General features: G+C 44.7%; 1 protein-coding gene across 3 annotated transcripts; it reads right to left on the bottom strand.

Annotated features, from left to right (window-relative positions):
• Positions 1-10,268: 10,268 nt before the first annotated feature.
• On the bottom strand, positions 10,269-19,834 carry CFAP298 (cilia and flagella associated protein 298). 3 transcript variants are annotated; one of them, XM_086617693.1, is made up of 7 exons: positions 19,696-19,834; positions 17,719-17,886; positions 15,822-15,889; positions 13,550-13,708; positions 12,919-13,050; positions 10,676-10,771; positions 10,269-10,558 (listed from the first exon to the last, which is right to left on the bottom strand). In XM_086617693.1, exons 1-7 carry the CDS (start codon positions 19,832-19,834, stop codon positions 10,448-10,450), a joined length of 873 nt encoding a protein of 290 aa, XP_086473819.1. In that variant the 3' UTR covers positions 10,269-10,447. The 3 variants fall into 3 exon arrangements, with proteins under 3 accessions (XP_086473819.1, XP_086473831.1, XP_086473825.1); XM_086617705.1 differs by lacking the exon at positions 19,696-19,834 and adding an exon at positions 19,381-19,518; XM_086617699.1 differs by lacking the exon at positions 10,676-10,771.
• Positions 19,835-20,311: the final 477 nt, after the last annotated feature.

The raw sequence follows: 20,311 nt of genomic DNA on the forward strand, positions 1-20,311 counted from the left end.
ATGGCTTATATTTTGGATGATGCTCTAGCCCTTTTTTTAAAAAAAAAGAAATGTACCTTCTGTGAAGGAACATTTGTATCACTGCATATAATTATTTGTAAAGTAAGGATAAATATATGCAATAAAAGGAGAGTTTCAAGCCCTTGACTGTGTGTAAATCATTCTGTGAAAAACCCATTTACAAGCTTTCATAGTTTTAAGTTATGTTATGGATTACTTTTCACTGTAATTTGGGATCAATTGCTGTATGCAGGTTAAGGAATATTAAAAAAGGACAAAAGTATTTAAGCAGCATAACATGGAGAAAGGCCTGCATGAGGACATGGTGCTTGTAACCAGTTAGTGTGTTGCAGCTCACAAATTACATGAGAACGTGCTCTATTGATGAGAAATACGACTATTACTAATAGAGTGAGCAGGACAAAGCAAAACTAAACACAGGTTCTTGAAGCTTTTCTGCTGTTTCATTAACCCAGCCTTTCCCTAATAAATCCCCTTCCTCTGGTGACAGTGATCCTGATATCAAGGAGGTTAAATTCTGCTCCCTCGAATCCAGCTGATGCAATATCTTAGAAGAGAGATGTGAAAGAAGGGTCCCTCTCTGGGCTGGGAGGTCTGGAAACTACGCTACAAAGAAGTGCCATGTATTTAAGTGAAAATTTTCGGGGTTTGAGAATTAGTTTCCTTGGTGGCAGGCCTCTTGATGGTAACGTAACGGCACCCGAAGTCAGGCATGCTTCAGCGTGCAGAGATTTCACAGTACCTCTCAAAGTCTACAGCTTCTTTTTTAAAGCACACAGCCACCAGATAAGGCTACCCCTAGGAAGAAAAGCACTGCTGAAGCAGGGACATAAGGGCAAAAATCAATCTGCTTTCAAGCCCTTCAGTACCCTGTTGTTAAGGAAAAGGTCACCATTCAACCTTCGGAAGATACCTGCCCGAGATGTAATTTGCTGCTACTCATGCTGGCAAATTTGTGAAGCGCAAGCTCGAAAACAGCTGCTTTCTTAGAAAAGGCTCTTGAAGTTGACACATACTAAGAACACTTACTTTGTAAGTGAAATGCTGTGTTAATTTTTCTGACATTAAAAGATAGTTTAGAGCCAGCACTTGATTGAAGGTTAAATTATCAAGACTTTTTTGGAAGTTCACAGTCTTCACCTGAAAATTTTTCAGACTGGTCAGATTTGGTTTCAGTCGGGCAGAAAATCAAATCAGAAATGTATCTAAGTTGAAACCACAACCTTCCTGTCTTTAAATAAAACATCTCCAATATTTTAACTGCAGTCCATAGGGAGTTTACTGAACAAAAGGAGGAAAAATGTCACTTCCTATTGGTAATACTTCATGAGTTCATTGTGCTTTCCCGCTCAGACACTGTGCATCTAGGTAGAGTGAAGTAGTATGAAATACTTGGAAAGAAAAAAAAGCGACATGACTTGTCATTTCCTACTGATACAAAGCCCAATTAAGCATGGGAAAACTTTAAAGGGAGGAAGGGGGCTTGCTCAGATGACTAAGGCACAATCCCGTGCTCAACTGGAAAAATCTTAGCAGCGATTGGCATCCTATCAGCGGAAGGAAGAGAGGCTGAAGAGACGGACGGAGAGCTTAGGTCACCCGCGGCACTAGGGAACGGCATGAAACGCTCGGCGCAGCCCAGGAGCCTGGCTGCACGCCTGCTGGGACACAACTCTCCCCCGACCCAATAGCAAGTCATCATAGCCTGTGCTGCTGCACAGTATTGATGAATAGGTTTTGGCCTGGAAAAAATCCATGGCTTTGTCCTGAGGGTGGAAGAAGGCAGGTTTTTCCTTTTGCCGGCCCTGTGGATAGGCGTGGGACAGCTCTGGTCAGGAGCTGGCTCCTTCCTCCTGACTCATGGGGGCAGGTGCCACCCATTTCCCGGTCAGAAAGAAAGGGGACTGACCTACATCCCAACAATTCCCCCTGCTGACAGACCACACTAGTAAAAAAATGGTTTCTCTTCCTCTTACTGACCCTCCGAAGAGGCTGTCATTCAATTGCAGAGAGCAGGCTGGGCTCCAACACGTGGCGAGCAGGGCTGCCCCTTCCTCAGCGTGGGGCCCTGTCTCTCCAAAACACTGAGCCCCAGTGAAATTCCTTCCTGAAGGTCCTGGGGCCCACAGGCCAGCTGATCTCCAGCTGATCTATTTTTGGAAGTTACCTGGCTGGCAGTTAATGTTTATACTCACTAAAATTTGTTTATTGCCTTTACTCATTCTTTATCTGTGAGCCCCTGTGAGGTTTTAGTCCTGAAGCTGACATCATAACAAAAGCCAGGTCTTTCCACCAGGCTTTAAATTCGCTCAAGCTTAGGTAAAATTAGCATGTCCTAGGAGGGTAGCTGCAGAATCACAGACTAGCTGAGATTGGAAGGTGCTTCTGGAGGCCATCTGGTCCACCCCCACCCCCGCTCAAGCAGGGCCACCTACACCAGGCTGCCCAGGACCGTGTCCAGAGGCTTCTGAATGTCCCCAAGGATGGAGACTCCACCACCTCTCTGGGCAACTTGTGCCAGTGCTCGGTCACCCTCTCAGTGAAAAAGTGTTTCCTGATGTTCAGAGGGAATCTTCTGTTTCAGCTGCTGCATGTTGCCTCTGGTCCTGCCACTGGGCACCACAGGTCCTTTCCCTGTTTTTTTATTCACTTCATCCATGTACACCTTCCGTTTGATAGTCCTGCTTTGGGATCCCCAGCTGAAAACAGGGGTGTTTGTTCCTGGTGGTGAAGCAACTGAAGTGGCTGGAGATCAGCAAAAGCCAGTCTGTAACTTTAAGTTTAGTCCCTTCCTTGGAGCAAAACTGCAAAATACTTCACTTTTCCTGATTCCCAGTTCTCTCACCTTTTACAACCCTGGAAGAAAAAAATCCTTTGTATTAAAGTGAAAATTAGCTATTTGTTTTTCTGTCACCTTTCATATTTTCCTGTAAATTACTTAACAGACTTGATTCCTTCCTGATTTTCCTCCCTGCCAGCTGCCACAGGCTGCAGGCAGGCAGTAAAAGATTTCTGTGGGTGCCAGAGAAGAGTCTGCTTCCCAATATGGAGCATTTCAAAGCCTCTAGGAACATGTTTTGAGAAAAAAAAAACAACAGTGCTTACTAATGCATGTCTGTTTGAATGTACCCTCAAATATGGTGGCAAAGCCCTGTTGTGAGCTCCAGCACCAGGAGTAACCCAGCAGGGTGGAGAAAGCAGCTTCTGCTCCAGACCAGGAGATAGAGCTTCACTCAGGAGCTGTTCTCTTGGCTGAATTGTTTACAGTCTGAGTTGGGGTTGCTATTTTATTCTTTTTGTATAAACTTTCCAAGTCTAATTAGGGAAAGCTATCAATTAGTGGTTCACCTCGTTCCCAAATGTTCACTGTTCACAGTGGTCTGAGAGTTAGAGTGAAAACAAGGAAAAACCTGAGAAACAGACACTGAATTATTTCAATCTTTCTGCAATGACACCGTCTGCACAAAAAGCATCCAGCACAGAAACTCAAAAATTTACGGGGAACGTACCTACCTGACCCAAGCCCACACAAATCACAATTTTATGGGAAAACACCGTGTATGCCGATTAAAGAGAAACAGTGTACGGTAGACCAGGCTCGTTTCGATGGCAGGTCTGCTCTAGTGTAACATGAGCAATGGTAAGAAGCAATTGGAATTGGCTGGTTAGTAGTGAGATGTGTAGACTGAAAAAAAAAACCCCACAGAAATGCCATCGCTGGTACCTACTTCATTTCCAGGTGAAGGGCAGAAATATCATTGAGGAGAGTGCCACGGGGCAGCAGCAATGCGATGGGGAGGGCGTTCAGTGCGAGCAGCAGGATGAAGTTTCAGCAGTAAAATCCCTGCAACTGCCCAGAGAAGCAACTCTTCTGGAAGAAGAAGCAACTCTTCTAAGAAGAAAATACTACAAAGAAGAGCTCGCAAGTCGTTTGGCCTTAGCAAGTAGGCTCGCGCTCCGTGCATAAAATGAAAATGATAGGACCCAGCGTTAACACCTGAACGTGCTGGACGGCGATGTGCGGTGCTGGTGCGGCTGTTCCAACTCCACACCCCTGCCTCTAAAATAACCCAGAGTTTTTCACCAGGAATCCCTGGGTGAGGTTGCAGGAAGTGGTAAACAAATCCTTCCGAAACTCACACCTTTTCTGGGCAGCTGCTCAAGCGTGGTGCCTGACGCTTGCGTGACACCAAAAATCCCCGGCGTCGCCCCAGCGATTTTGATCGGCGGAGCGACACGCTGCTGCCTGGGGCAGCCAGAGGGAGGGGGTCACAGGGAAGGAGCCTGGAGCGACCCAGGAGAGCGAAACCCGGGACAGCAAAACCGTACGCGTGCGAGCGAGGAGCGAAGGAGCGAAACCAGGTGTGGAAACCATCCAGTTGGCTCCATCTGCACGCTGGGAAGGCTGAGGGGTAAATGATCCCAGCTGAGCGAGGGAGCATAGGCCAGGGCAAGGGATTTCACATAACCTGTGATGTCTCTGCAGTGGGTTTTCTTGGGCTCTGCCACCCCAACGGATGCCCAGTACTGTAATTAAAAACTCCTTTCCCAGCACTGTAGATAATGGCAGGACTTGTGGCTTCTCATGGAGAAAGAGACAAATCCCAGCTTGATGTTGCATAAAAGCTCTGGTGGCACTCTGGTTACACAGCCTGGGCTGGCATCAGGTGCCGGGAACATGCCTTCAAACACACAGGGCACCTGAGGAACATGCATCCGAGGGGTGTGCAGTAGCGATGCTTCGTTAACAATCCCTGCTGCAGAGTAATTGCAGCTGTAGAGGATCGCCGGTGTGCTGGTCGCAGGGCGAGCGCTGACCCAGCCCTGTACAACTCCCCAGACTCTTTTTTTAAGACTGTTGTAATTTTAAGACCGTGTATTTTTAAGACTTGAAGACATGATGGTAATGCCTAGTCACTCTTCTGGGGGAGCAAGAGCTTGAAAGCATCAGCCAGCGCTCACACCTTCTCCAAGCAGTAGGGTCAACCAGCCGGGAGGTAAAAACCTGCAGGAAACTTTGGTAGGTTCAGTCACAACGGAGCTGCCTGTGGTTCGGTTTTCTTTTGAAAAATCAGGACCCTGAGTGACATGATCTAGTTTTGAAGTTGCATCTAGTTCAGAACCAGACCCGGCTCCAAGTGCGTGACAGGACTGGCAGCCCTCAGGAGGTCCTCCCAGCCCAGGTTGTTTTATGAGCCCGTGACCAGCTCTAACCACACCTGGAAACCAGCTTTCAGAGCCGCAACAACTCCACTCTGTAGCCTTTTGGTTGTGTTGCAACTCCACCACTCTGCCGATCTACGCGCAGCAAAAATTTAAAACAGGGTTTCCAAAAAAATCCCTCATCAGGAAAGAGGCGAAATGTCCTTTTCTGGATGAGGCCGGAGGGCGTCGCTGAGGGAGGGAGCGGCAGGAAGGAACAGAACTGCAAACTCCCAAGTGACCGCTGTGCTGGGGGCAATCGTGCATCGAATCCTTAAACTGCAGGAGCTGTCGCTCGGGTGAGGGACGGAGCAGAGGTGGTGTGAAGCATCACACCACGGACACAGCCGAGGCCCCGCACCCTCACACAGTAACACGAGTGGCAGCTGTACACCCAGTATCAGGGCAAAAAAATCCCCACACACCAATTTTTAACGGCAACATTGTAAGTACTTGGCTATATTTCTCAGCCTTTGCTTGAGGAACTGCTCTCACAAACACAACCCTTGGAATAAAACAATAATTACCTTTTCTTTTTGCTTGAGGAAGTGCAAGATTTCCTATTTTTGCTATAAACTTCCTCATTCCCAACACAACCCCGCTGTAGCTGCTGTACCCACCAGAGCGCGGGACGGGGACGGGCACAGCCCTCGACACAGGCGGGCAGCTGGGTTTGGGCGAGGCACAGTCGCGCCCCCAGCACACATGGGCAGTTGGGGCTGGGTGGCAAGGAGGGGACAGCCTGTGGACACCTGGGCCACCACTGCCTCGTCACCCAGCACCCCGGGGCGATGGGTGAGGAGGGGTACGGCCAGAGGAAAGGTGCCAGCTTGTGCATTTGGTGACTCCCAACTTGTGCACCAAGAGAAGCAGGCAGGCGGATGCAATTCATTGCATCTTCCTCCAAGACCAGCATGCCAGAGCGCACAGGCTTGGGAGGTCACTGGCAGCTGGAAAGTCCTCTCATCTGCTGACAGGGAGACCTTGCTGATGGTGGTGGCAGGTCTCCTCTGCTTTCTGGTCCTATCAGGCCAGAAAGGCTCCCATGGTTGTCAGTGCTGAGCAGAAATAAAGCCCCGTTGGGACATCAGCACTACCAAAAGCAGCACCTCCAGCTCCCTGCACCCACTGGACCCTCACCTCCAGCACAGAGTCAGGACTGGGTGCCCACTGTCCCCCTGGAGTCACCTATGCAGCAAGCGCAGCCCACTGCAGATGCCCCATCCTGCAGCCATGCAGAGAGCTGTCCCTTCCTGTCATTCATAAAACCTGCAACAGGGTTTGTGAGGTGGAGGAGAGGGGAATGGAAAGAGAAAACAATCAGGAAATGTCGCTGGAGTATTTTAAAACATGTTGTGTATATTAGGCTCACCCTGCTCTAAGACCTTCCAGTACAACAGCCAAATTCCAGTTCCCTGGTGGCTTTTGCCTGTGACCCTCATGCAGTAAAACAAAACAGAAAAACACATTTGTGTAGTCAGGAGAACCCACCGGCAGGCACAGGGCAGGGAAATGTCTGGAGTAGCATCGGTGTCCCAAGGCAGAGCAGCATCTGCGGAGCAGCACTCATCCTGCACCCCAGGGAGTGCAACTGACCTCCCCAGGGGGGAAGCAATGGAGAAGCCACATCCACAGAGCAGCGAGTGCCCGTGCCTTGCTTCCTCTCACGCTCCTGTTCAAGGAAACCTCAATAGCACTTTAAGGACTGTAACGGCATTAGCAACTCTCAAAACACGTAATATAAACTTCCGTTAATCAGGGTGGTGATATGGCCACAAAACAAACACTTTAGCAACGTTCCGCTGTGCGTGTCCTTTGATGGAGAACGGATTTTCCCTCTAGAAGGGCATGCCTGCTATCAAACTTCCAGAAATAAACAGTTTTGGAGAAAGATAAAACGTTTTCGCACATTCGCAAACCTATGTGTGGTGTTCCTACCTCATAATTCTCAAATTCTTTACAGTAGGTCTATAAATATTTATAGGCTTTGCTTTGTTCCTGCACTCTTTCATCTTTCTCCAGTAAGTTCATTCAATTTCAGCCATGACGAATCCAGCAGATCCACAGATGCTGTTGTGAGAACTCAGAAGAGCACCAATCCTATGGATTGTTTTCTCAGCTAAAGAAGAAAACGGCCAATTACAGCAGAAAAGAGCCGTCAAAGGTACGTAGAATGAAATGGAGTTTCTTCGGTGTTAATTACTTCCTATGCCTGACTTTCCCTCACTTTTAGAGAGGAAATGGCAATATTATAAGCACCGTAATCAAAGGTCCTATTCAAAGGTCCCCCTCAGAATCCTCCATATAATGGTAATTTAAAAGTATCTTTTTCATTGAAACAATAACTCTCAACAAGTCTTGGAAATACAGCAAAGCTTCTTCAGCTCCTTTGACACGTGTTCCAGCTGCAAAGACAACTCTGCTGGGTGGAAGGCGCGAGCAACGCGAGACAGTTTTGTCACAGAAAACCAGTTCCATGAGGTCGTGGCTGTGCGGTGGGGTTTAATGAGCAAGATCCGGGGAGTACAGATACTTTACTGCTTCTGTCATTTTCATTTTGCCTCCTCTGCTATTGAATACTTTCCTGGTATCAAGGACAATAAATCAGATGGCCAGAAGCCAATGATGACTTCAGTTATTTACAGGACTGGGAGCCCACAGAGCAAACTCCTCGGAATAATACTAATCTAAGATGAAAGCTCTGTTTGTAAGAGGGATTCAGTTGGATATTTTCAAGCATTCATTATAACTGATCCAAAACATCTGGGAAGCTTCCTGCCAAGGCCATTAATCTCAATGCAGTTATGACAAAGCACCTAAAAAAAGCTACTTTCAAAAGACGGGGCGCAGGCAAATAAGTACTGGGGTGTATAAATGTCAATAAGCAAGCATCGCTAGGTAAGGTCACATTGCAACCCCTGATCCTGGAGCAGATTTCCACCTTGGGTAGCTTATGGGCGGTCAGTCTTTCAGGAATCTCCCTCCCAGGTCGGCAGGATGAAAACCACATGGTACAGTCAGCCATCCTCAGCTGGCTTGTTAAACAGAAAATAAGAGATTTTGGGGAGGGGGAAGTGTTGTCAAAAGCAGTAGAGGAAACAAAGCAAACCCTGGAGCAATTAAGTTTGGGATCTGCCGAGTTGCACCTCTCTCCTGGATACAAAACTTGCCAGGCTGCCACACAACTCACTTTAGAAGCTTATCAACAGGGCTACATTTTTTTCTGGCTGCCAAAAGGACATAAATATTTTAGAACATTGCTGGGAAAGAGGGAAACAAATGTGCAACAACCCTAAGTCATTAATCTATAAATAGTAGTTTGATTTTTTTTTGAAGGATATATGTAATTGCCCAAACAAGCAGAGACATTTAAGCCAGCAGTATTGAGATCTGCAAGCCTGGAGAGGCACAGCCAGGTATTTTTAGGAGACAGTCAACAGCCACAGAACTCACTTCCATCTTGTTGTGCTGGCAGGCTTGGCAAGGCAGGAAGCTTCTGGTTGATAATATCTCAGACGTTTGTGTTTTCAAGTGTCTCTGCCCCTGAGCCCTCCTGGCATGAGGATGAGGACGCGAGTAAGACAAAAAAAAAAAACCTATCAATGAAAAATGTCCAATGGGAGTGGTAAGTTCAGACAGGAATCATGACCCATCTGACCTCCAGAGCTGCTGAGCAGCCCTAGCACCACAGTGCCATGGCGTGGCATCAGCAAAAAATTAAAATTTTGTGCTGATAAGCAACTGCCTGTTCTCGACATGGATGTAGCTCGCGAACGTGATCTAGTTTGGCTCAGGTGGAAAGAAAGGAAGCGCACGTGTGCAGGGGCAACTTGGTATCCTGAAGCAGCAAACCCAACGTCCTTAGCTGGCTTGCCTTTCTGTGCTGCAGCATGGAAAAGCTGGGCCTTCTCAGCTCCCTGCTGCCCCACAGACAACTGCTTTGGGGTGTGAATGAAGACATCACTTTAGTTGTTAGCTGTGAGTGCCCGCATTGATTTAGCTCTTTTTAATACAATCAGTTGCTCCTCATGCAGAATTTTCAGGGCACCCTGGCTTTCCACTACTCAGTGACCTAATGAGGATGAGCATCTGCCTCCATAGAAAAGCATCTTCTTTAGGGACACAGAAGTCTGAAAATGCAGAACTTGAGCAACCTGTTTCTAAACGTTAATTATCTACCTGGATAATTCTAGAGATTTAATTATTCATTAGCCATACAGTATCCCAAATCAGAACCCTCTCTTCAAAAGCAGACACACCTGCTTCAAGTCTACTAGCATGTGTTAGTCTTGAACTCAGAACTGACTGATGGTACATTTTAGAAATGGTAATAGGATCTTAATCATCAAGCGTATCGTGAAAACACTGTCCGATGAATGTCACGATTTCTCATTTTAAAATGCTGATTTGTTACAAACAAAACATTTTCAATTCAGTCATAATCGTAGAATTACTTCCACGTTAAAGATCTTGTCCTATTAAACTTGGTTTTATTGCCTCCAACTTACTTGCAGGAGATGCTTACTTTCTTAAACAGGTTCATGTCAATCTCCATATAAAAGCATCATGGCTAACAGTGTATTAAATGGAATGGGGTCACTAGGTTGGCTTCCAATGTCAAAGAAAACTAAAACAAAAGAAAAGAAGTGCAGCATTCTAGAACAATTTTTGTGTTATTTGTCTTTATACAAAAATACTTTCTTTAAACAATTGTTGAGGTCAACTCATTTTAAAATGATAGTTTGAAACTAGCTATGCTGAAATGCAAACAAGCACATAAAAATCCCTTTCACTGGATTAGCCTGGGAAAAAATGATTTCTTTAAAAATAAGTTACCTTCTCCGGACCGTTACATCTAAAAGAAATGCAAGAATGGGGAAGAAAGTATAAAGACCACTCAAAACAATACCAAACATTCTAGTGCATATTTACTAGATATATTATCTATGAAATAGTTTAATATTTCAATATTCAAATTACAAGTCTCCAACAAAATAACGAACTTGAACAGGATTGATTCCATACTTTGCAGAGACAAGTGCTGCTACCATCACACAGAAGTGTAAATATTTATTGAAAACCTAAGGCTGAAACAGGCATCTGCTACGGAAGTGACAATTCCAGCTTTTGTCAGAAGTTATCTACCACACACAACACAACTCCTCGTTGCAAACAAGTGTAGCAACCAAACAGCTTAAAGAGGCAAAAAGGTGTTTGCAGAGCTTCATCTGGGCCCCCATTTGATGTCTTTTACACCATGAAATTGCCTTTTCAAAGCATGGTTGTCTGCCCACTCAGCATTGAGAAATGAGTCGTCCTCATCCTCTTCAAGTTTCTGTAAACAGAACCGGGGGTTAAGGAGGTTACGAAGGTTAAAAAGGCACCAACCACTGTCACCTGCAGTTAGTGCCCTCAACAGCACAGCTCACACACAGTAAAAAGACACTGTTACCTTAAGTTCCTCCTGCTTTCTGTAGTAGTACAGCATCATCTGTTTTTGCTCTTCGTGACTAATTAGAGGTTCACGCCCTGGAGCTCCTTGTCCTTTCTGAAAGGGAAATCATAAATTTTATTTATGATGGCATTTGCGATACAAAAGAGAAGCTGCTATGCAAAGATAGCAAAAATCTTTCTTCAGACAATAGGATTTCTCAAATTTACTAAGATCCCTCAGGACAGCAAAATAAACATTGACAAACTTCTGCTGCACTCAAGTGAGAATTATTCTTTCAGCTCAGCATCTGAATCCTGCTGTCAATTTCGTGGACATCAATGGAAGCTGCAAAGAGGACCGACTCTATTTTATTTAAACTTCTGCTTTAGAAGGCATAGTAAATCTCTCTGCCTCAAGGGTGTTCCAGATGTCTTGGGATGGGCCCACCCATCTTTAGCTCCCCTGGTAACAGAGACTCAAGTTGGCATATGACTTAGTAAAGCAGGGAAGGAACGCAGTTACAAAACACTACAAATAAAAGAAATTTTATTTGTTACTACAAATAAAAGAAATTATTTTTCTTCTAGGCAACTGTCCTCATGGAAGAAATGATGCGCACAGGAGAAAATAGCTGACGACAGCTATTGTCAACAATAGCAAACGGAACAGTTTGAATGGAGATGGTGAATCCTCTCTGGAACAAAAAGGGTCTGAGGTGGTTTAAATTAGCTCTCCAACCCAAGAATGCAGGCATCCCTTGTCAGACAGAAAACCACTGTACTACTTTGCATTCTCTGAAGAGGTCCATCAACTCACTAAACAGTAAGACAACTTTCCTGGGAGCCTACACTTCAATGGCTGTTGATTTGTCACACCATTTTTCAGTCATCTCGATAGGAGAGAGCAATTCTGGTCTTCTAAATGACAAACACATACATGACTTGACTTTTTTTTTTCAGGAATTCTATTGCAGACACCAGCAGATAATAACATCTACCATAGAAGAGAAGCTCTCACTGACATGGAAGGGAAATGTCGCTCCAGAATAATTCTGAGCTACTGGTAAGTACTCTGAGACATTTGAGATTCACAAAAGCACCATTTGAATGTGGTATTTTTTATATATGTGTATACACACACACACTCACACACTTATATATACACGAACAGGGCGAGCACCTTCTGACAAAGCTCTGAAAGCGAACTGAAACACCGAACATTCCTTCCTGTGTATGGCATTCTCACCAGAGATGAACACAACTGCGCAGTTAGTACAAAATCACTTTGTTCAAAAAAATAATCAACAGTCCCAGTAGCTTGATACTAATTCTGATATTGCAAGAACATGACCATTGCATCAGGCACCAGCATACACTTAATGACTGGCTTTTGCTGAAGCATCAGGTCTATAAAACTGAGAAGCAGCTGGAGATCTTTGCCTCATCTTAGCTTATTATTCCAGAGGATGACTCAGACCTGTGTTCACAATTAATACAGAAGACCTCATCTGCTTCACCACATGTGACAACTGGGAAGTCTCATTTCTTTAAAAAAAATTCAGCTGGGAGCTTTAGGTGAGCTGGAGCCGACAGTGCTAGCACTCCCCGAGTTCTCACTGAATACTTTGGAAGAGCATAACTTCAGGCTCTTCCACAACCTGTGTCCTCTCAAAGGAGATACATGTCCACATTTCCAAGGCAACTGAGACAGGCTGAGAACCTGCCATCAAGAAACTCTGGACATCACTGGCAGGTAACTACCGAGTTACAGACACTGTCCTTCAGACACAGAACAGATCGAAACGGGGATGAAGTACTGAAGTATCCACACCACATAGGCACAAATCACTAAAACTGTTTTTTAAAGGCCAGAATATGAAGACAAAAACACGTAGAAAAACTGGGCAGACTGAATGACTGGGTCTGTTCAGTGCTCTGCACTGAGGTGGAACCGAGAGCCACTTGAGGTTTTTTGAACTTTTTCGTTTGTATTTCATCTATTTTTAAATACTTTTTTGCTGTACTTTAGAAAAGCGCTATGGAGCAAGTAATAGCAACTACAGTATTTAACTGACAGGCAGAGGAACTAAAGAAAAACTTGGAACATAATAAATTAAAACCTTAAAATAGATGTACAGTTTTAAGGCACTCAAGCTGGAACTAATCTAACCCATTTTATACACCTACAGACAATTCTCTTCCACAGATAGTTAGGCAGCCAAAAGTGAGTAACTTGTAAAGAAATCTCCCAGCGATACTTACTTTCTGTATCTTGACGATGATGGTGGTTTTCTCATTTTTGCCTACATAGTCAGAGAGCAACTTTGTTTCTTTCAGCTCCTTTCCTGCCCACCATAATTGTGCTTTTGATTCTTCTATAACTTCAAGTCCAGCCTGTGATAAATAAACAAACAAGGTGAAGTGTTGGGGGGGTGTTGGTTTTTTGCTTTTTTTTTTTCAAAAAGAGAAAAAATTTCTGGGAAAATCCTTCTGGAATTCCTAACAGAAAGGCCAGTGTAATTTTACACTACACTTCTGCTACATCTTTCTCACCATACTAATCTACAGCATTTTCATTCATAATCTGTTCAGTCTTCATCTAACATAAACACTTTGGGCAACAAATTCTCAACACTGGCATTAGAAAGAAATGACAAGCTATTTAAAATGAGTTCGAGACTTCCCTGAACTTTGTATGTAACATTTGAAATAAATGTCACTCATCTTATTTCTAGTTAAGCTATTGGTGTGCTTTTACTTAAACTATCAGACAAAAAAATATTAAACAAAATTTGTCATGCAAATGAAAACAACCTTAACTGATAAAACGGAGACCAGCATAGCACATATTTAACCCAGGCACTACATATAATACAAATACATTACTGCATACATGAGTTCCTGATAAGTCTTCTTTATCTTCAAACTCCATCCTAACTGGATCATGTGGAGGCAATCCCATTGGATACACAATCATCACAGCCCCTCGGAGCTGGTCCAATGCATCTTTCACCATCTCCATAGTAACACACACATTGGCTTGAACTTGTTTCTGAAATACAGGCAGGGATCATTGGTAATTTAAAAAAAATATGAAGAAAGACTTTGCTGACTTTGAAGTCAGTTCAAAGGTTCAACAGGGGGATATTTGAGCAAAACTGCACAAAGTTATTAGAAGCACAAATTTTCTCGTTTGAACACCAACTTCTGAATACATCACTACACTTTTGCCCCCTCCATTTAGCTTGCTTACACTGAAGGGGGAACTAAAAAAAATTAAAAAAAAAAGATCATCACTAAATTATGTAGGAGGCATTTAGTAACAAATGTCTGTGGGATACAGGCAGTCAAGTACACATATGACCACAGAAACTGGATGGCGAGTCTTTTGTTCCTAGTACTTGTGATTCATGAACAAGATTCAAACCAGAAGATTCCAAGTGAGGGATAGAGAAGGGGCCTAAAATGTGAGGAAAAAAAAAAATACAGCACATGTGAGCAGAAGAGCAAAGCTTGGCTTACTGCACGGCTTATGCCGAGATCTGTAAGATCAAATACTTGAGATGATTCCAAACCCTACTGCAACAGATAAAGAACAAACAAGACGCATCTGGAAGAGAAGAAAAAGCTTTTGCTTATGGATTTAACAGTTCCAATATTTTCAGTAACATGGTTTATAAAAAAAAGAGTAAGAGAACGTTGCCTCCTTGTGGACATTCTTAAACTAGATAGCTGGCAAGTAACAATTGTTTTCTCAGTCTCAGATGATCGACATTTTCTTTTTTTCTTTTAAATACACAGGCATATTTCTTCATTTTCAGCATTGTAAGATGATGAAGCTAACAAACCACTTCACAAAACTATCCTTGACTTAATTCACCAGTGAAGAGCAGTGATTTCTGGAGTAAGTCAGCATGCAGTGCAGCACTTTTGCAACTTTTTATTGTAAATGACATCATGGTATATAATTCGAAGTTTTGCCCAGGAAGACTTGCAAAGTGGAGACCAAATCTGCAGATATTATTAATTTCCTCACTGTTTAGAAATAGAGCTGACGAGACGCAATCCAAACGAAAAAAAGTCTATCTGGAGAAGATCTTTATAGTCCAGAAGCTTTGATCTGAAATGTCTCTCATTTTGCGTAGATTTTGCTCTCACTCAGAACAGTTTGGCTGAAATCCTGCCTCAATTCAGGAAAGGTTTGCTGCAACTCAGCGCACCCGCAGCACTGCCAGGCAACAGGGCAGGTCCCCTGCTTGCCTCCACGAGGCCTTTGGAAACACTGAGCGGCTCACTCTAAACGACTGATACGACACTGTTATCAGCAACGAAACAGCCAAGGCGGCCAATTTAAGAGCACAGGCAACACTAAAAATCCAGTAACATTATCTATTTGCAGAACTGGTTTCAAGCTGTTTTAAAGTTCCGCAGACACTCATTCCCAGAATTGTAGGGGTGGGGAGACGAAAATTACTTGCAGATGTTTACCAAAAAAAAAGCAGTCTGATAATAAATGTTACTTAATTTGTGTTTCAAAGTCATATTAAAGCTGAGACACAATACAGAGCATCTACAGATTTGGTAAAGTGAAGCTGACTAATCGAGACCACAGTCCCATCAGGGCATACCCTCCCACTTACCTTTAAACACACAGACTCACTGGGACTCAGCATGAGTCTTAGTGCTTGTAAAACCAAGGCCTAATCTAAGAGATTAGAACACATTTTTCAATTAATTATACATAAAACTCAAAAGACTACGTTAATGAGCAAAAGGTATTCTATTCCAGGAACATTACAGAACACAGTTAATTTTTCACCAGAAAACACGACAAGCATTCGCCTAAAGAATGCATCAATAGCAAATTAAGAGCATGTGGATAAAATTAAATGTGATTTAATCATTCAATGTGGTCACGGCTGCCAGCATTCTCTTGGAGTTTAATATCTGATTCCTTAACTTGTTGAACCAGCTTGCCAAAAGCCATTAAGAAAATCATTAACAGAAATGTCAGTTTTTATTAGACTGTTCACATCACTTCATGATATTACTCAAAAACTGCTAGCCCTTGCACTGAAAAAAGCTGATTTTTTTCTCAAGCTGCCCAACTACATAATAGCTATTAAGAAAGTCCCACATACCACACGCTACTTCAGGAAACTTACCCTAGAGATTAATGCCTTGGCTTCCTCTATTGTCTTCTTTATAACTTGCTGCATTTTCTCATTTGGAGCTAAAAAGAAGAGACACATATTTAATAGTCTACACTTACTACAAGGAAACCAAGCAAAAGACTCATCCAGGTTATTCTCTACTGTAAGCAAATGGAACATTGTTAAATCACAAAGCAAGAGAGACACTACTAAGTTGCACTCTATTTACCAGTTTGATAGTTCATTGCCATATTTCTTACTAACTTAAGAGACAAAACAGCATTTCTCCTGTGGGAGAGCCACACTTACTTTTCCACAAAGACATTTGATTGGTATTTGGAACTTCATCTGGGACAAAAGTACTGAGTGGAAAGCAGCAGCCATAATCTCATACTCACCACAACCAAAACCAAGACTCTCTTCTCCATGCCATACTTAATGACTATTGTGGGCTGTGCTGGCAGATGTGCACAAAACGGGACAAGAGCTTCGAGTTTTCTGACTTTTTTTCCAATTAAAATTTTAACCTAACAGCAAATGTGGTTTTGCAAACACAATGTGCGTTTCATATTATAGTTACCCATTTTAATAGTTATAAAAAGCCTCTCCTCGAAAACAAAGATCCGATTAAATCACACTTATTCACAGCTGAACATTTAAATGCATCCCCTGCTGGGGGATTTATTTATTTATTTAGTTTGGCCCACATTGACATGCTGTTCCATACTGTAATTTCGTTAATATTGCAAAGCTGTCCTCTCACTAACAAATAAATGCCCAAGCACAACTACAGGTGGTTCTGGCCTTACGTGAACGTTGCTTGTAAATTTTTACTGTCAGGCCCGACGCGGCTCACAGACACATGAAACGCGACAGGCTTTGCCCACGTGCCTACGCGCGAGACACTCGGCTATTTCTGAGAACGCAGTTAGGAGGGAAAACATTTAACATAAGCTCTTAATCAAGTTCAGCAAAGGCTTAAATTTGATTGGACAATGTGTTGTGTTAGAAGAATTATTTTCCCCAAAATAAGACACCAGGAGTAAGCCGTTTGCATATGGCTAGTTAAGACTTACATTACTCAAAGACTCTTCCTTAACTGAGCTGCCCTGCAACCAACATCCAAAGGGCTGCTGACCCAACAAGGGCTGTTTTGGTGTCAGGAGTACAGGGACAGACTGCAAGAAGACAACCTCGGTCTTTTCTGTGCAATCAGTCCTTGTGCTCTCGACTCTAAAGCGGTGCTCGATACACACACCAAGTGCTAAGGCAAAACCACTTGGCTGGAGCTGCAGAAGGAAAAAGTGACAGGGGTGAGCTCAGCAAGTCTGAGTCACAGTGAATGAGAAAAAAAAGGAGAAACATTAGAAAAGCAACATGTATCTTGGAGCCTCTGGAGAAAAATATTACACAAGTATGCATTTACACATGGGGAGAACAAATTAAAGTGTAACAGTCAAACGTGCTTCTCATAATTGTTTACTTATCTTTGGAGTTTACTTCCAAGTGCTGCAGTTGCACAATTAAATAACGTGCTGAAGAGATACGCTACTACTTAGGCTTTTAAACCAACATTACAACAGGATCTAATCCCAGGCAGATGACTTACATATGTAACTGATATTTTAGCAGATTTATTGCAAAAGCAGGCTCTTGAAATAGCTATTACTCAACAAATCTACCTTTAACACAGTTTATTTACAGGTTTATTTTTATAATTAGCAAATAAACAGGAGCCAGCTAACATGCTGGCCTGAAATATGTATACTTAATATCTACTCTTTTTTTTTTTGTCTTCCAGGACAGCGAGGTAAAAGTGAAAGGTCCAGAATCATGTTTTTTGTGTTCTTCACTATATTATAGATTATCTATGCCTGCAGATAGAAAGAACCATTTATAATTGATTTACCATGTCCATTTCTTCGCCCAATTTCATCCTTCTTGAAGACACTTCCACCACTCGGTACACACTTTTCTGCCCACTCATCCTTTAACTTCAGTTCTTCGATTTGCTCCTCTGTCAGTCCTTGCATATTATAAGGCAAGAAAACACCATGCTCTGCCAGCTCCTCCATCTCTTTAAAGTGTTTAGAGAACAAGATTAAAAATCTCTGTTACTGAGAACATTTCATTTACTAAAGCCTTTCACACTACGTACATGCAGGCAAAATTTACTCCTAGCCTTCAGTTTCTAAAGAGCTAAGTATACAGAATAAATAATAAGGTATACATATACACATAAATATATAGCTATATGTGCTGTAATTACATATAATACCTACATTTCACATATATATGACATAATTTAACAAATGACACAGTACAGTTATGCAAATCTAGACAATATTTGCTGGCCATAAACTTTTTGCTATTTCCTTAGTCAGCTTTAGCTGACTGCATATTCCTTTTTCTAAGTACTTTTGGGAAACCAACTTCTTACAAAATGGAAAAACAATTTATTGTTATACAGTAAATTAATTTCTTTGCAGTTCAGAAAATAGGTAACTGGACTACCTATAGCTTTGTCTATATGACACCCAATCCAAGGGGTCAGATTCACACCCGGTATGAAGTAAAAAAGTCTCCACAATAATTTATGTCTAATCAAGAAACAACAGTACAGGGTAATTCTAGCTGAGACAAGAGAGGTGTAAACGCTGGTTACCAATGCACAGTCTCATGCAGCCGAAGTAGACAGTTCGTGGATGCAGTTTCCTACCCCTTTTGTCTATCCTATCGCACCTGATCCACGGCCTCAAGCTACGCTCACTGCTTTCCCCTAGAACAACTTATCCAGCTGTCAGACCGCTTCACAGCACCCTTTCCTTGAAGGCCCTCCAGCCTTACCACCACCATATCAATTAAAGCACATCGATCTCACAACAAACACACCAGAAGCACCCCAAGTCCCAAGAAATGGCAATTCTGATCCTGTGGCTGGGAATATAGGCAGCCACATGAAATCATGAAGGCCAAGACTAAATTAGCAAGTACTGTGGAGCAACAGCAGCAGATCTGTAATGTTGAATGCTGAAAATATCATCTGAATGCTAAAAATATGGTAACCATGGTGTCTGGGTTTTGGAATTTTTAAATTTCAGATTAGCTTCAGTATGGCCTCATACACTATATGCGTTTTTGAGGCTGAAGCACATCAGATGTACACAGACTGCACCCTTCAGGTCAGTCTCACCTGAAAGGAATCCCAGTTCTCCGGTTCCCAGGCTGATCCACAATGCAAACCAAAGTGTGGTCAGCAGGGCCAAACAGCAAATGTTTTTCAAAAGCTGACTCCTGAATTGAACTAAAGCACTAACACAGACACACCCAGTGACTCTCCATCATCACGGGGAGAGTCATCACCAAGCATGCACTAGGCAACGCGACAGTTTCACTCCCGTGTGGGGTACGCTGCTGGTCACAAAGGGTTAACGCAGCCACTACGGGACGGGACATACTGCAGTTCAGTCACGCAACAGGTGGATTTTCAGCCGTGTACAGTGGGAAGCTCAGAGCCACGAGGTCTCCAACAAACAAATACTAAAACTCGGGAAGGTGGGAATTTACGCACGGTTTGGTGGGTATTCGCCGTCCTCTCAAGTTTCGGGGAGGACGGCTTGTCTGACGCCGGGGTGGGAACTGAGAGGTGTCTCTGAACTTACGCCAGCGCAGAACTCCTGCGAGGCCGCAGCCCAGCAACCTCCCGGTGCCGCCGCTCAGCTCCCACCCTGGGAGCCCGCGGGGCAGAACCACCCCGCAGCCTGCGCAGCGCTGGCGGCCGCCGGAGGCGCGGCCAGGCCCGGGCGGGCGGCGAGCCCGCTCCGGCCCACGGCGGGGGAGCCGGCGCCCGCCACCTGCCGGGGAAAGGAGCCCGGCGGGCCGGTACCTGAGCAGAGGCGCTGCACCTTCAGCCTCCCGTTGTAGATGCGGGCGACGAGGGGCGCCAGGTCGGCGAGGCGGGAGCTGCCGGCCGCGTCCAGCAGGAACTGGCTCTCGTCGCCGCGCTTCACGTGCAGCCGCACCATGGCGGGGCCGGGGCCGGCGCCGCTCTACGCCTGTGCGGGGAGAGGAGGCGGCTGTCAGCGCCGCTGCAGCCGCCGCCGGGCTCCCCTCCCTCCACAGCAACCGGCCCGCGTCCCTGGATACCGGCGGCGCGAAGGGAGCGGGGCGGGGGAGAAAGGCCGCGCCCGGCGCTTCCTGACCACCCTGAGGGCGCCGCCCCGGTGCCGCCCGCCCTCCTCTTTCTCACACCCGCCCCGGCGCCGCCCGCCCTCCTCTCTCTCACACCCGCCCCGGCGCCGCCCGCCCTCCTCTCGCAGCCGCCCCGGCGCGCACCGGAGCTGCGAGCACCGGTATCTCCCAACGGGCGCCGGCCCTTCCCGCCCACCCTGCCCTCCGGCTTCCGCTTCCGGCCCTCCCGCTGCCGTCATGGGAGGCGCTTAAAGGGCCCGCGCCAAACCCTCCCAGCGATAACCGTGAGCAGGGAGGTGCTGCGGTAACGA

The sequence above is a fragment of the Tauraco erythrolophus genome, chromosome 1, assembly GCF_009769465.1.
Source record: "Tauraco erythrolophus isolate bTauEry1 chromosome 1, bTauEry1.pri, whole genome shotgun sequence".
NCBI classification, from domain to species: domain Eukaryota; kingdom Metazoa; phylum Chordata; class Aves; order Musophagiformes; family Musophagidae; genus Tauraco; species Tauraco erythrolophus.

What these genes read in the sequence shown, in the direction of transcription:
- CFAP298 (XM_086617693.1), bottom strand. Translation starts at nt 19,834, where the DNA reads ATGGTGCGGCTGCACGTGAAGCGCGGCGACGAGAGCCAGTTCCTGCTG. An exon ending in GGTGCAGCGCCTCTGCTCAG is followed by an intron (nt 17,887 to 19,695) that starts GTACCGGCCCGC and finishes AACACTTTAAAG; the next exon opens with AGATGGAGGAGCTGGCAGAG. An exon ending in TCATCGTCAAGATACAGAAA is followed by an intron (nt 10,772 to 12,918) that starts GTAAGTATCGCT and finishes TTTCCCTTTCAG; the next exon opens with AAAGGACAAGGAGCTCCAGG.